The sequence below is a fragment of the Solanum lycopersicum genome, chromosome 5 (genome assembly GCF_036512215.1).
Source record: "Solanum lycopersicum chromosome 5, SLM_r2.1".
Classification (NCBI taxonomy): Eukaryota; Viridiplantae; Streptophyta; class Magnoliopsida; order Solanales; family Solanaceae; genus Solanum; species Solanum lycopersicum.
Genome location: NC_090804.1, coordinates 2,648,114 through 2,661,670, shown reverse-complemented (window position 1 = coordinate 2,661,670; position 13,557 = coordinate 2,648,114). Strand labels below are relative to the sequence as shown.

Genomic DNA, 13,557 nt, shown 5'->3' with positions numbered 1-13,557 from the left:
CTAATGTAATCATCGAGAGGGTATGATATATGGGGTATATGTATGTAATTATTTTATTCGCTTAATTTCCCCTTATTTATTCTAATACACACTATCAAACGATCACTTGCATAAAAAAGGATGGATATATGTCTCAACTTTATCATTTGAAACTAATATATCGATCATTATGAAAGTAATTTATATATACCATTAATAAATGACATATCAACTCTAAATATCAAAATCGAAGGGTATATCATACTATTTTTTCCTTTTAATATATCAAATAAAAAAACTAATGCATACATTATTTCTTGGAGTCCACTTATCCAACATGCCCACCAGCCCATACTCAGAGCACGTGCATCCATCTTCAGGTCACGTGCGCACCTTCTTCTCATAACGTTTTTTCTCTTTTGTTAAACCATTTTCAGCACTTTGCCCTCTTCGCTTCTTCTTCAACTCTCTCTATACCTTCCTTCCCTCCCTCCACCCTCTCTCTGCCCGGAGCATCAAATCTTGAAATCCATTGAAGAGAGAGGAACAAAGGGTCGGAGGAAAAACACACACAAAAAAAATCATCTTTTGAAAATTCAATAAAAATTGGGTTTTTATTGTTCTAAATCTCGAAAAACCCTGTTTAGATCAATCAATTCTGTGAAATTTGAGCTTTTTTTTGTTGTTTTCGGTGTGGAATATGATATGAAGTAGTTAGAGATAGTAACAGAGCTATGCATGCGTATAATAGACTACCGAGTAGTGGACACAGTAGCCCATCAACTCCGTCATCGCCACGTTCACGGTCGCCTCGTTTACGTAGCAGTAGTAATAGTGGTGGTGGAGGTGGAGGTGGAGGTGGTGGTGGTGGTGGAAGGGTTAAACCCAGTGCCCGTTTTACTTCGGGTCAACAACTACCGAGAACCCTAGCAAATCGTATAAGTGGGGCTATTCTATCTGTTCTGGTTCGTCGTCAGGGGATTTTCCTGTTTGCTCCTTTGCTTTATATTGCTGGGATATTGTTTTACATGGGGACAGTACCGTTTGATGTTGTTCCTATTATCAGGCACCGTCCTGCTCCTGGGTCTGTTTACCGGAGCCCTCAACTCTATGATAAGCTTCGACCTGAAATGGACTCTGATAATTCCACTGCTGATGCGGTTAGTTTATGTACTTTGCCTTCTATGGTTTGGGTGAAACTGAAAAACAAAGTCTTTTCTTTTGTTTTACTGTTTTGGTGGATCACTGAGTTAATTGCATTGCAAATTTTATTCAATTACTATTGTTCCAGTTTGAGATGTTTCTCTTAGTCCAGATCTGTAATCCTGAGTGTATTTGGTTCTGCTATGTTGTATATCAATGCCATTGATCATGATTGTTTTACTGTTTCCCTATGGATTTGTTTTTCTTTTTCCTTATGTCCTCATCTTTTTCACATCATTGCTTTACATCTAGTGCTTGCTGAGCAGTATTCTGTAGAAAGTGTATACGATAGCTGCTAGTTGGGGGTGCTATGTAATTGGATGGGATCTTTTAATTGTTAACTTGTTATCTAACTGAAAGAGGTTGAAGTGTCATTTTCTTTGTTCGAAGATTCGAAAGATCAATGTATGAGGTGCATATAGCAAAAGATAGGATATTCAGTGATACATAAGGAAAACAAGGACTCTGACATGTTATAAAAAAATTGTGTTGTTGCATGTGAAGGTGGAATCCTGTCACTTGGATGGAGGTGTTAACCTGGTTTCAAATGTCACGAGCTCTTGGGGATAGGAGAAGAGTAGAAATGCTGCTAGGGGTTGAGACTCTTAGTGAATGTGCACATTGATTTATTTGTACTCAGTTAGTGTTCCCAATTCCAATTTCCACCTACAGTGGTTGAGTGGAAGTCCTCTTAACAGTGTGTCTGTGTTACGTGTCTAGAAATTTTAAGATAATATATATGACTGTTGAGTTCTCCTTTTAATTGTTCGAGACCCTTTCTCCACTTCCAGTGTGACATCAAAACATTACTGAGAATTGTGAGAATCAAGTAAGTAGTCCTTTGACCTTGAATAGTCTGAAGGGCATAAGTTTGTTTGTGATCATTTAGGCAATCAGAAATCCCACTGAAGCCTGCACAAACCCAAGTGATTAGTGTTGTTGCTGTCAAGTCCTTATGTTATGGGAAACATCGAGTTTCCTGTTCAATTATGATATATTTGATGATAAATTTAGGTTCTTATTAAGGATTTTTTAGGCCAAATATGTTGTATGTGTTGGAGTATTGTCTGATCAAGAACTTCCACGTTGGAGTATTGGCGAGTCCCTATGTCTTGAGAAACATTGAGTTTTCTGGTTAATCATGAAATATTTGATGACAAAATTTAGGTTCTTATAAAGGAGTTTTTAGGCCAAATATGTTGTATGTGTCGGAGTGTTAGCTGATCAAGAAATTGCACGTCCAGAAGATAAAAGTAGCGGAAATGAGAATGTTGAGATGAATGTGTGGCCATAATAGGAAAGATAGAATTAGAAGCATGGATATCCGGGATTAGGTGGGGTGTCCTCCTTGGAGAATAAGATGAGGGAAATAAGACTGAAATAGTTCATCATGCATATAAAAGATGCACAAATGCCCAGTAAGGAGGTGTCAGAGGTTTGCTATGGTGGGTCTGTGGAGAGGTTGAGGTGAACCGAAGAAGTAATAGGGAGAGGTGATTATCGAGAACATGCTCCTAGGTAGGAATATATGAAGGTCAAGGATTATGGTAGAAAGTTAGTAGGTGGTCGTGGTCTGTCTAGTTTTCCTAATTAGTATAACCTTTATTTTTCTCCTATTTTCTTATTTTTTTATTTTATTAGTACCGATTGTTTCCTTTGCTTCAGTTATTATTTTATTTGTTGTTACTATTGTTCTTTTTTCTTTCAACGTGACATCTTCTCTACTGTATTTCTTTTTGTACCTAGTTTGATATGCTTTACTTGGGTGAGGGTCTATTGGAAACAACCTCTCTAGCTTCACAAGGTAGGGGTAAGACTGCGTACACACCACCCTCTCGGACCCCACTTGTGGGATTTCATTGGGTATATTGTTGTTGTTAAATTTAGGTTCCTGTTGCCCCCTTGAACTTTTCCGATTTCTTTGTGTCAATAAGTGTGTTACTTTGTAACTTGATCTTGTGTTATGATTTCTGATATTTTAGTTCAAATTCTCCTAAAGATGGTGATCTTCTAAAATCTTACTAAGTTTAGGTGCAAATTTCCTGTAGATCTCAACAATTTGGAAAAACTCTTATAGAGGTGGTGAATGGAGACCATGCATTAACAAATCCTCAGGAGGTACAAAATTTGGAGAATCAAACTTATCTTTTATCCTTGTTAGTATGCTTTTTACTGCCTATCTTTCTCTCTCTTAGTTTTAGTCATATAGTGAGTGCAACTCTTTGGTTGCGTTCAGGTTATATTGGAGGTTTCCCAATGCATTAACTTATAGTAATCTGAATTTCAAGATAACTAATGCAGTTATATGCTTGAAAGCGTATGTTCATTATACGTGTTTAGATTTATAGTACAAAATATTCTTCTCTAATTAGTTTAGAAACTAAGAAACTCTGTAGTCAGTTGAGTTTTCTTATTGAAATGAATTATCTTTTGTCATATAGTCTAAATTTTTCTTGTTTCCAATGGACTTATATCTTATGTAAGCACCCTCTTGTTTCATGACCAGTCCAGCAAGCTTTTTCCTCTTGATATTCTCTTTTCATATGGTACCACAACTCTATGGTTTTGATAAAGACCTAAGCAACTTCTCTTTATTAGTTGGCAGCATTATTTTTTTCGAGGCAATATTAGTTGACAGCATTACAACATTTGTCTGGTCAAAGCTTTTACTTTCTCTTCTCATAATTTTTTTGAGCTCGTCTCTTTGTGGTGAACGTTCTAGTGGCATCACCCCCCTTTAAAATATGGTGAATGATTTATTAATGTCGGGGGAATCCTCGTATCAACAAGTACACCAAAATATGAGACTACAAAAGTCACCCACTTATCTATACAAGTAAGAACCTCATGGGTGGACCAAAAAGGAACTAGAGGTCTCGCTTTCGTGTGGATACATACGAAATTAAATATGAATATTGGCATAACACAACTCTTGAAGAGTATGATGCGCTCGACTTGCTTCTCTTGATTTCTACCCACTGCCAATAGAGGCAGGTCAATATCAATATCCATATATTAATATGGATGCAGTCTATCAAAAACAATCTCTCCACCCAAAAGGGAGGGGTAAGGTACACCCGAACCCAAATTCGACTTGTGAAATTATACAAAGCAGGTTAATATGGATACACACCTGCAGAGTGCGGTAAGGACTCATAGTATGCATTTAGTTTCTGTTGGGCTTGTCATTAATAGACAATCTCTAGCAAATTCCCCAATTTAAGGAGAAAATGTCAAATAGCGTAGTCATCCTTTAGAACTTGCATATCTTATCAAAAGCCAAACCCCTTACGTTAATCTCATGTTTCAAACCCTAATTTACTTCCAAGATAGGATTTATATTAACCCATGAGGAGTTCAATTCAAGATCATGAAATTGGGATGAGATTCTTGTATATACTTCCATTTCCTTAAACCCTTAAAGCGAGAGGCAAGTGCCTTTCACATCAGTGGATTAGATCTTACCTTAATCATGAGAAACTGTTGGAATTAGGGCTAGGTTTCTTCAGTTCTCCTCAATGATTGTTGTCAATTGCTATAGCTTGTTTTTTCAGTGCTCTAATATGAGGAAAAGCTCAACTTTTGTACCCAGAGTGTAAATGTAAAACATAGTGAAAGGACCTCAAAGCCATTAAATGTTTTCTACTTTTCAAAGCTCATTGTGACCATGCTGACTGGTTCTCAGTTTCAACATTCTTGAATCTGAAGCTGCATAGACACTACAACTACGATGGGTACCAATCTGTTCCCTCAAGATTTGGGAAGTGACAAACAATTTGTGTATAATTTATTAAGATTTAAAATCCTATTTGCTAGATTAGCGATTTTGAGGTTCTTGGTCTACCGACAACAACATACCCAATGAAATCCCACAAGTGAGGTTTGGGGAGGGTAGAATGTACACAAACCTTACCACTACCCGTGGAGGTAGAGACTGCTTCCGAAAGACCCTTGGCTCTAATGTAGCTATTCCAGATATAAAGAAGAAATATAACACGTCACAAGAAAACAATGCAAAGTCTATCCAATGGAGCAACATCAACAAAAAGATAGTGTCGCAATCGAAACACAATAAGCAACATACGAAATAGATTATTGAAAACAATAATAAATACTGATGGAGTGATGGATATTGATACAGTAATACACTATTGCTCTACAGTGTTTTGAAATAATATGCAACGATATTCTGTTTCTTTCTCTTTTTTCTTTTAATTTAGACGAGGTTTGGTGATCAATGAACTAAGTTTGTCGCACATATCTTCAGAAATTCCTGAATCAAATGGTTACCTTTATATTGAGGCAAATGGTGGTCTGAATCAGCAAAGGACATCGGTATGTACTTCAGTTCCAAAGATAATTGTTATTGAAATGCTGAAGTTCTGTTTTTATGACGATGATAGTTTAAGATCACTAATGTTGCATTTGTGCGTCCAGATATGCAATGCTGTTGCTGTGGCAGGTTTTCTTAATGCGACCCTGGTCATCCCACACTTCCATTTTCATAGCATTTGGAGGGATCCAAGGTTGGCTGCTGTTTCATCTTCTATGTTTGTTTAGTAGTTCAGTACCTTCCTTAGCTGGGGATTTATATACTGTATACTCAGAAATTTGGTAGAAGCATAAATACTTTTTAGTTGTTGCTATCATTACCTAGACTAGTTTTTTCTAATGAAAAGCTCTTGAGATGTTTTACCTGCTCTTATGGCATTAAATTGGCTTCTCTGTAGTAGAAATGTGTACTACCTCTTTTTTTTTGGTTAAAGTAATCAAATCATATTAGAAAAACCATCAAGAAGATGCAAATGTTACAGGAGAGCAAAAGAAGCTGCTTCAAACAAAACATGAAGCAAACTTACCTGTAAAACAGCCACAAAAAAGTTCCCTGAACATTCTACTACGGTAAAGACAGAGAGCTAACAAAATCCAAAAAGTTATCCACACTGTTTACAGGGGAGAGAAGTGTCAGCTGAATGAACATTCCAAACATCTAGCCTTGAGGGTGCTAATAGGAATCGAGATTCCATCAAATCATAATTGAATATATCACAAATGACCACAATAAGATGTTAGTAGCCCTAGAATTTGAACAGATTCGGTGGTTTGGTGAATCTGTACCTTAGGTTCATGATCATTTCCTTTTGAGATATTGATGAAGCAAAACTAAAATCTGAATTACTTCATGCAACCTGGTAACATTCTTGTCAATCTGGTGGTGGATTGCCGTGAAATTATTTATTGTATAGTGGGTATTCGTTTTAGTCATGGCTGTTCTCTTGATCAATCTTGTTTAATATTCATCTCTACACCTTCCTTTCATTTTAAATCATAAAAATGCTCGGCATTTGTTCTCTGCAGCAAGTTCGGAGAGATTTATGATGAAGATTTTTTTGTTAAAACCCTAGCCTATGATGTGCGAGTGGTGAACAAGATTCCTGATTATATTATGCAAAGGTTCGATTACAATATGAGCAATGTTTACAACTTCAAGATCAAAGCTTGGTCCTCCATCAGTTATTACAGGGATACAGTTCATCCAAAGCTGCTTGAAGAAAAGTGAGTTTTTTGACATTTCTGTTTTTTTTGTCACCACTATTCGCTCTTGGCGGAACTGCCTTTAGTTAGTATATTAGTGTCAAACTAGAAGTGCTTACTTTCTAAAACAAGTGCTTATGTTGAAGAGTTAAGATGGTTTGATCAAGTTTTGGGAAAAAAATAAGTGCTTTTGTGAGTATCCGAAGTGATTGCTATAGAGTTGAAGCTGAAAAATATTAGTTTCTAACCTAAGCAAAAGAAATTCTAATTTTTTCTTGGGTTAAAACACCATTTCAAAATTATTTTCTCCAAACTTGCTAAACAGCGCAGTCAAAACATTAAACTCATGTATTGTTGACAGCATATCTATGATTGAAATATAATAAACCCTCCCCTCTATTTTGTGATTCTCTTACATTTAATTAAATGAAATTGAAGAACTAAATAAAATTTCTCACAATAAAGGAATCTTTGCATGCTCCTTTCGTTGTTTGACAGTGATTAGCATTTTTTCCCAGAAAGAGTGGCAAAACACAAACTGCTTCTTTAATAGTAAAAATTCTTCTCAAATTATCTCACCAAACACAAGCTGTTACTATTCAAAAATACTTTCTCTGAGACCTGATCAGGCAAAAAGTCACGTTTGAAGATGAGCAGACTTCGGATTTTTTGAGCTCTCATGTAAATGGTTTTAGTAGTACGTAAGTATTGTTTAGGTTCTTTGTTTATATATACAGTTACCAATTTCAGAAAACAAAAAGCGAATATTGAAAGCTTGGCTAACAAACTACAGAATTGTGAATGCCTAGACTTCCAATAGCTAAGTCTGTTATCATATTTCATTCTCCAAAAAATGAGTCTATTACCATGTTTGGTCAATTGGATTTATTCCTTGTCAGTTCTTTGATGCTTAATTCGTAGGTTCGTTTCTTCATATTTGAAGCATTTTGTTTTGTTGTATATAGCCACAGTTTTGCTAAGTATGTCTAATCACTCACCAGGCTCATCAGAATATCCCCATTTGCGAACCGTTTATCATTTGATGCTCCTCCAGCAGTTCAGCGGCTTAGGTGCCTGGCAAATTATGAAGCCCTTAGATTTTCAAATCCCATTTTGGGTTTGGGGGAAACATTGGTGTCAAGAATGAAAGAACGGAGTGTCAACAATAGTGGGAAGTACATTTCTGTGCATCTCCGCTTTGAGGAGGTTAGTTTCATGTGTGTAAACTGATTTTGTATGTGCTCCATAGTTTAGTTTTCCAAGGGTATCTAGCCTTGATCATTTTTTTTTGCAGGATATGGTGGCTTTCTCTTGTTGCATTTATGATGGTGGTGAAGAAGAAAAAAGGGACATGGATGCTGCAAGAGAGAGGGGATGGAAGGGAAAATTTACAAAACCTGGTCGTGTGATTCGTCCTGGAGCTATCAGAATTAATGGAAAGTGTCCCTTGACTCCTTTAGAGGTAATATATTGTCATTTTCATTCCATTTCAAGAGACTTGACTTAATGCTGATGGAACACATCATTTTCGGATAAGCTGTATACCTGTACTTTCTTGGCTTGATCAGAGCATTCTGATCCTTCGTGATACTTCCTTCCTAAAGAACAAGTTTTGTTTAGAAAGCATATGGTTTAGAATAGAACACATGGTTTAAAATACTTTCTGGAGATGGTGCCTTCTTTGTACCCAACCTTAATTTCAATTCCTTGAATATCGTACCTTTGTCTGAGATTTAGTGTATACTTGTGCTAGGCATGATGATCCTTGTGAGATGATGAGAGTGTATAATTGGATAATTTCATTAGTTTTACTTAACTAGTACTGAATTTCTTGACTTACCCTAGTTCACCAAGAAGGGACTAAGTGACTCGTGAGACTTAAGTAGTATAATTGCTGGTGTTTTTGAAAATTTCTTATCCTTGTTGAATCATGTTTGAAAAGATTGCCATGGCAATGTGAGTAGAGTATCCTTCTTCGTCTTCTCTAGTCAATATCCACTGTCATAGTTTAGTTGCAAGGATTGTGACTAGTGTTTACTAATCCAAGAACCATATGTTATATTCATGAGATCTTTTGCAGTTCTACGTCCTGCTTATGTATGCTTTACCTTTGAAGCTTTGCTACTGTATATCAACAATTATTTATTTTTTCTTCTACAAAGACATGGCCGTATGGGAATTTGGTGATTGAGAGAGTAAAGAAACGGCTAGTGGTATGGGAAAAAAGATACTTCTGGAAAGAAGGAAAAATTGGTCTGCATATTGGAAAAAAGATACCTGTGGGAATATGGCATTCTGCAACTGCATATTGTTTCTCGAGTCCTTCTCAACTCCTTTCAACTCCAAATCTTTTGTACACTCTGTACATGCTAAGATATCAATTTTCAATACTACAGGATTTATCATAGTTCGGGTTTAACCACATGAAATTTAGTATTCCAAGTCCAACCCGATGAGTGTTACATGGAAGCATGTTTAGTTTCTGTGAGTATTAGTGGCGTGGGGAAAACAAGTTGAGGAAAGTCTATTCTAACATATACAGAATGTCTTGCCAAAGTGAGATGACTGTTCAACAAATTTGTAGGTCCTCATCGGGATTTGAGATATTGGAGGAATCTACATGAATAGGGAGGGTGGAGAATTTCATAATTTGGTTGAGTTTTTAGTGTGGACAAGATATATTGAACGATAATTCGGATGCATGTAAATGGTGAGAGAGTAGAGATGGTTTATTCGCTCTTTAATCTTATTACAAGAGTTTACCAAGGAGAGGAATGTGTAGCTTTCCTCTTTGCTCTATACGGGTGGCAGGTGTTTTTCATGGCGTTGTTGAAAGCAAGGGGAATGATCTAGTCTTCTTTTTTGGAGGAAAAGAGAAATGTTTAAATCAAGGGGGTTTTTTTTGACAGTGGAAAGCCTTAGAAATAGGGGGGTCATCTATGTTAGTTGGTGTTTCATATACAAATGTTCAGGCTAAATTATAGATCATCTTCTATTGTATTGTAAAGTGGCAAATCAATTGTGGAGGGTGGTTCTTAACTGATTTTGAGCTATGGGTGATTTGAACTAGTGAAGGAGATGCTGCATAGCTGAGGCCTGATGGTATATAGAAGGGCAGTGAGAAGTCCAGAGGCACGGAAGGTTGCCCCTTTAGCAATTAAGTGGGTTGTTTGGAAAGTGAAAAATATGAGAGCTCATGAACGAGTTGAACAAAATTTTATAAATTTGCAAAATAGTCTTTTGTTTCTAGTTTCCTTTTGGTGTACCCATGAGATCCCTATTTGTATAGAAGATTGGCCAATGAGATCCCTATTTGTATAGAAGATTGGCCAATGAGATCTCTATTTGTATAGAAGATTGGCCAATGAGATCCCTATTTGTTTAGAAGATTGGGTTTCTTTCATTAATAACCATAGTTCGATGTAGGTTCTCGTTTCTAAATATTCAGCTTGTATAGGTTTCCCCCTTGTGTTAATAAAATTATTTACCCTAAAAAAAATTCCTTGCTAATTCTCTGTACACTTTTTATCAGGTTGGTTTGATGTTAAGAGGCATGGGATTTGACAAGTTTACATCCATCTATTTAGCATCTGGAAAAATATACGACTCTGAGCGACATATGAAACCACTATTAGAAATGTTTCCTCTTTTACAAACTAAAGAAATGCTGGCATCACCAGAAGAATTAGGCCCATTTCAGGTTTAAATTGTTCGATTCTCCTTCCAGGCATTTTAGTTCCCCCTCTCACCCCTCCTCTTTGGCTACTGTCTGACTCAAGTTATTGCTTATAGAATTACTCTTCCAGGATGGCTGCCATAGACTATACTGTTTGCCTTCATAGTGAAGTATTCGTGACAACTCAGGGAGGCAATTTCCCCCACTTTCTGTTGGGGCATAGAAGATACTTATATGGGGGGCACTCCAGGACCATCAGGCCAGACAAGAGGAAGTTAGCTTTGTTATATGATAATCCCAATATCGGGTAAGCTTTTGGTTAACTTTTTGCCTTTTTTTTTTCTGTTTACGTGAGACCTTTCTAGTGTGCCTCTATTCAAACTGAAAGAAAGCAGTTATGGGGATCGAAAACCCCTTTGGTATGTCTAAACAGTCTTGTATGTTGGCTTTGCTTTGCTTTTGACCGGTGTATGTTCTCCATGTGCTCATCTTCCAGGTGGAAGAGCTTCAAGCGGCAAATGCATAGTATACGAGCACATAGTGATTCAAAAGGAATTGAGATTAAAAGACCAAATGACTCGATATATACATTCCCTTGCCCAGATTGCATGTGTCGGAGTAACAGGACTGAGGATTCTAAATCCTCCTCAGTAACGTGACCTATGTGTTTGTCAATAGGTGGTGTTCTTATTCTTGTAGTACGCATGAACTTTCGCTGCTATCCTGTGTGCATGTCAGCAGGTGCTGTTCTTGCTCTTGTAGTACATATGAACTTCAGCTGCTAACTGTGTGATTCTTTCATTTTTTTTTTCCTTCCACTATGGAGAGGGGCTTACTGGATCTTGGAGCTGCTTCTGGGATTTGTGTGACTGATCAATTTGATGATCTCCCGGGCACAAGTTTGAGGGTACACTTGTATACTTGATGGTGCGAGGAAGAATGGGGAAGTCATTTCCATCGTTGATGTAACCCCCCCGATCATTGATCTCCATAGCAGATTCATATTCTTACAGCTGCTGTATCTAACAAGCCGCGAGTTGACACGAGACATATTTGCACATTAGTTTCATGAGAGAGGATTTTGCACATAAGTGAAGTAGGAGTCCTAGATTATAGGAACAGGATGAGAAGAGTGTAGGGTTATCAGAAATGAGGGTTCCAAAGTTTTACTTTGGATATCTTTTCTTGCCAATTTTAGATGATCTCTCCATTGTTGATATTTATTTGTCTTAGTTTCACTAGATTTATCATCTCATTTCAGAGCTCACTGCAAATGTGTGGTATTTTTCTTGATTAATTGTGGGCGTAATACATAAATATGCCATTAATTTGACTTCAGTTCACGTTTGTGTCCTCCAACTTTGGGTACGCATAAAATTGAAGGAAATCAATGTGAAATAAGGTTAAGTTAAAAGAGCACTTATGTGTTATGCCATTAATTGTGTCTGACAAGCATTTACCATCTTATTTTATCAGTCTCTAATATTTTTTACATTTTAAAAAAAGTTGCACAAATCTCCTTTCGGATACATCTCTATCAACTCTCGGATGATGCATTTTCTTATCCTATACATTCCTCTCATTAAGTAATGTATTATTCGTAATAGCTATGTATTCACAGGTTTCTTGCCCAAATGCAACCAAAAAATGGCATAGTATGACAACCTTTGCTTATCTTGTGGTCCTTCAAAATCAAAATTAACTTATAAGGCAAAACTCGATAAATTTAAAGTTCTATTCATGAAGCAAGTAATGTCAAAAATTGAAAATCATTCATCTCTATGTTCATTTTTGTAAAATATAAATCAAAAACATGAGTTGACCAACCTTTGCGCAGGGATTAGATAATGACCATTCGTTATTATGACCCGTCTAAATTCAACCAAGATTATTCATTTGCCGCACGTAGCCTCTTGTATTTTGTCCTAAGCATCTTTTTTATCCCATGCTTTTATAAAGGAAAAATAAAATTAATGGATACCACACAAATTGCAATGCCTTGTTTCTTTTTAACTTTTCAAAGTAGTAAATTGATAAGTGACATGAGTTTTGAGAGCATATTGACATCTATATATTGAAATTTAAACTATAGTACCGGAAATAAAGAATTTTGCGTCAATTATTGCACGATAATAATTATAATTATTTGTAATTATGATAACAATAATAAACAAATATAATTATTTATAATCAATACACTATATAATATTGTTAAAGACTTTAGTGATCGTGAAAACAAACATACAAGTTTTACATCAACACGTACCTAAAAGATTGGTTTGTATATAGTTCAATTTGGTCAAATGTGGATTGGTACATTTTTATTATTGGCTATGACAATGCCGTGGTGCAATAGAACATTAGTTGTCACGATATAATGAATTTTTTTAAAATATATTTTTACAATCTAGTGTAATGATTTTTTTACATAATCCATTAATGTAATTTAGTTTGTTACAATAGATTACTTATGTAGTTATGTTTATTAATTCTAGGCTATGAACCATGCTAGTATTGAATAGAGTTATCTAGGATTATATTTTTAAGTGATCTGATTGTAAAAATATTTATACATCATCTATGTAAAAGTTAATTTTATTTAATTTAAATTTAAAAATAATGAAATTTTATTACATGTGAAATCATATAAATAAAAAAGATGTGAAAGAAAGTTGTCTATAGGCCTAAAAGGTCCTGGTATAGGTATGTGTTGCTTTTGTCTACTCTTCCTTGTGTTCACATACAATCCCTTAAATTGTCTAATTTTTTTCGTAAAAAAATTACATTATATTAAGTTCTGAATCCTACTTTAATATCGGGGTCGAAGGGTTTGGAATTTAGCTCAATATACAATATCAGTATGAACTGAAACTCAATTGTAAGAATTATGGGGAGGTATGGAGAGCATATTAATTATTATAATATAGATATAATGAACAATTCATTCATGAGAGAAGTATAAATGTGAAATCGACAGTGGCCAATAATTCAATTAATCAAGACTTAAAAATAAAATAATTAAAACATCACACATGTTGCATTCATATGAACCGTTTTATTTTATTTTATTTAATTAACACTATATAATAATACTTAATGAACTCAATAATTAGTTCCTTAATTTTATTTAAATTATCTGTTTGTTGCACGTCTCTTACAAAACA

General features: G+C 35.6%; 1 protein-coding gene across 4 annotated transcripts; it reads left to right on the top strand.

Annotated features, from left to right (window-relative positions):
* The first annotated feature begins 372 nt into the window (after positions 1-372).
* LOC101249638 (protein ESMERALDA 1) lies at positions 373-11,731 on the top strand. 4 transcript variants are annotated; one of them, XR_011221068.1, is made up of 11 exons: positions 409-1,139; positions 3,231-3,300; positions 5,450-5,517; positions 5,620-5,708; positions 6,541-6,738; positions 7,719-7,923; positions 8,012-8,179; positions 10,250-10,417; positions 10,524-10,700; positions 10,890-11,071; positions 11,220-11,731. XR_011221068.1 is itself a non-coding variant. In XM_010322399.4 (11 exons), exons 1-10 carry the CDS (start codon positions 714-716, stop codon positions 11,050-11,052), a joined length of 1,746 nt encoding a protein of 581 aa, XP_010320701.1. In that variant the 5' UTR covers positions 409-713; the 3' UTR covers positions 11,053-11,071; positions 11,220-11,731. The 4 variants fall into 4 exon arrangements, 2 of the variants coding, with proteins under 2 accessions (XP_004238827.1, XP_010320701.1); XM_010322399.4 differs by having other exon boundaries at positions 10,510-10,700; XR_003246776.2 differs by having other exon boundaries at positions 373-1,139; positions 10,890-11,731.
* The last annotated feature ends 1,826 nt before the right edge of the window (positions 11,732-13,557 follow it).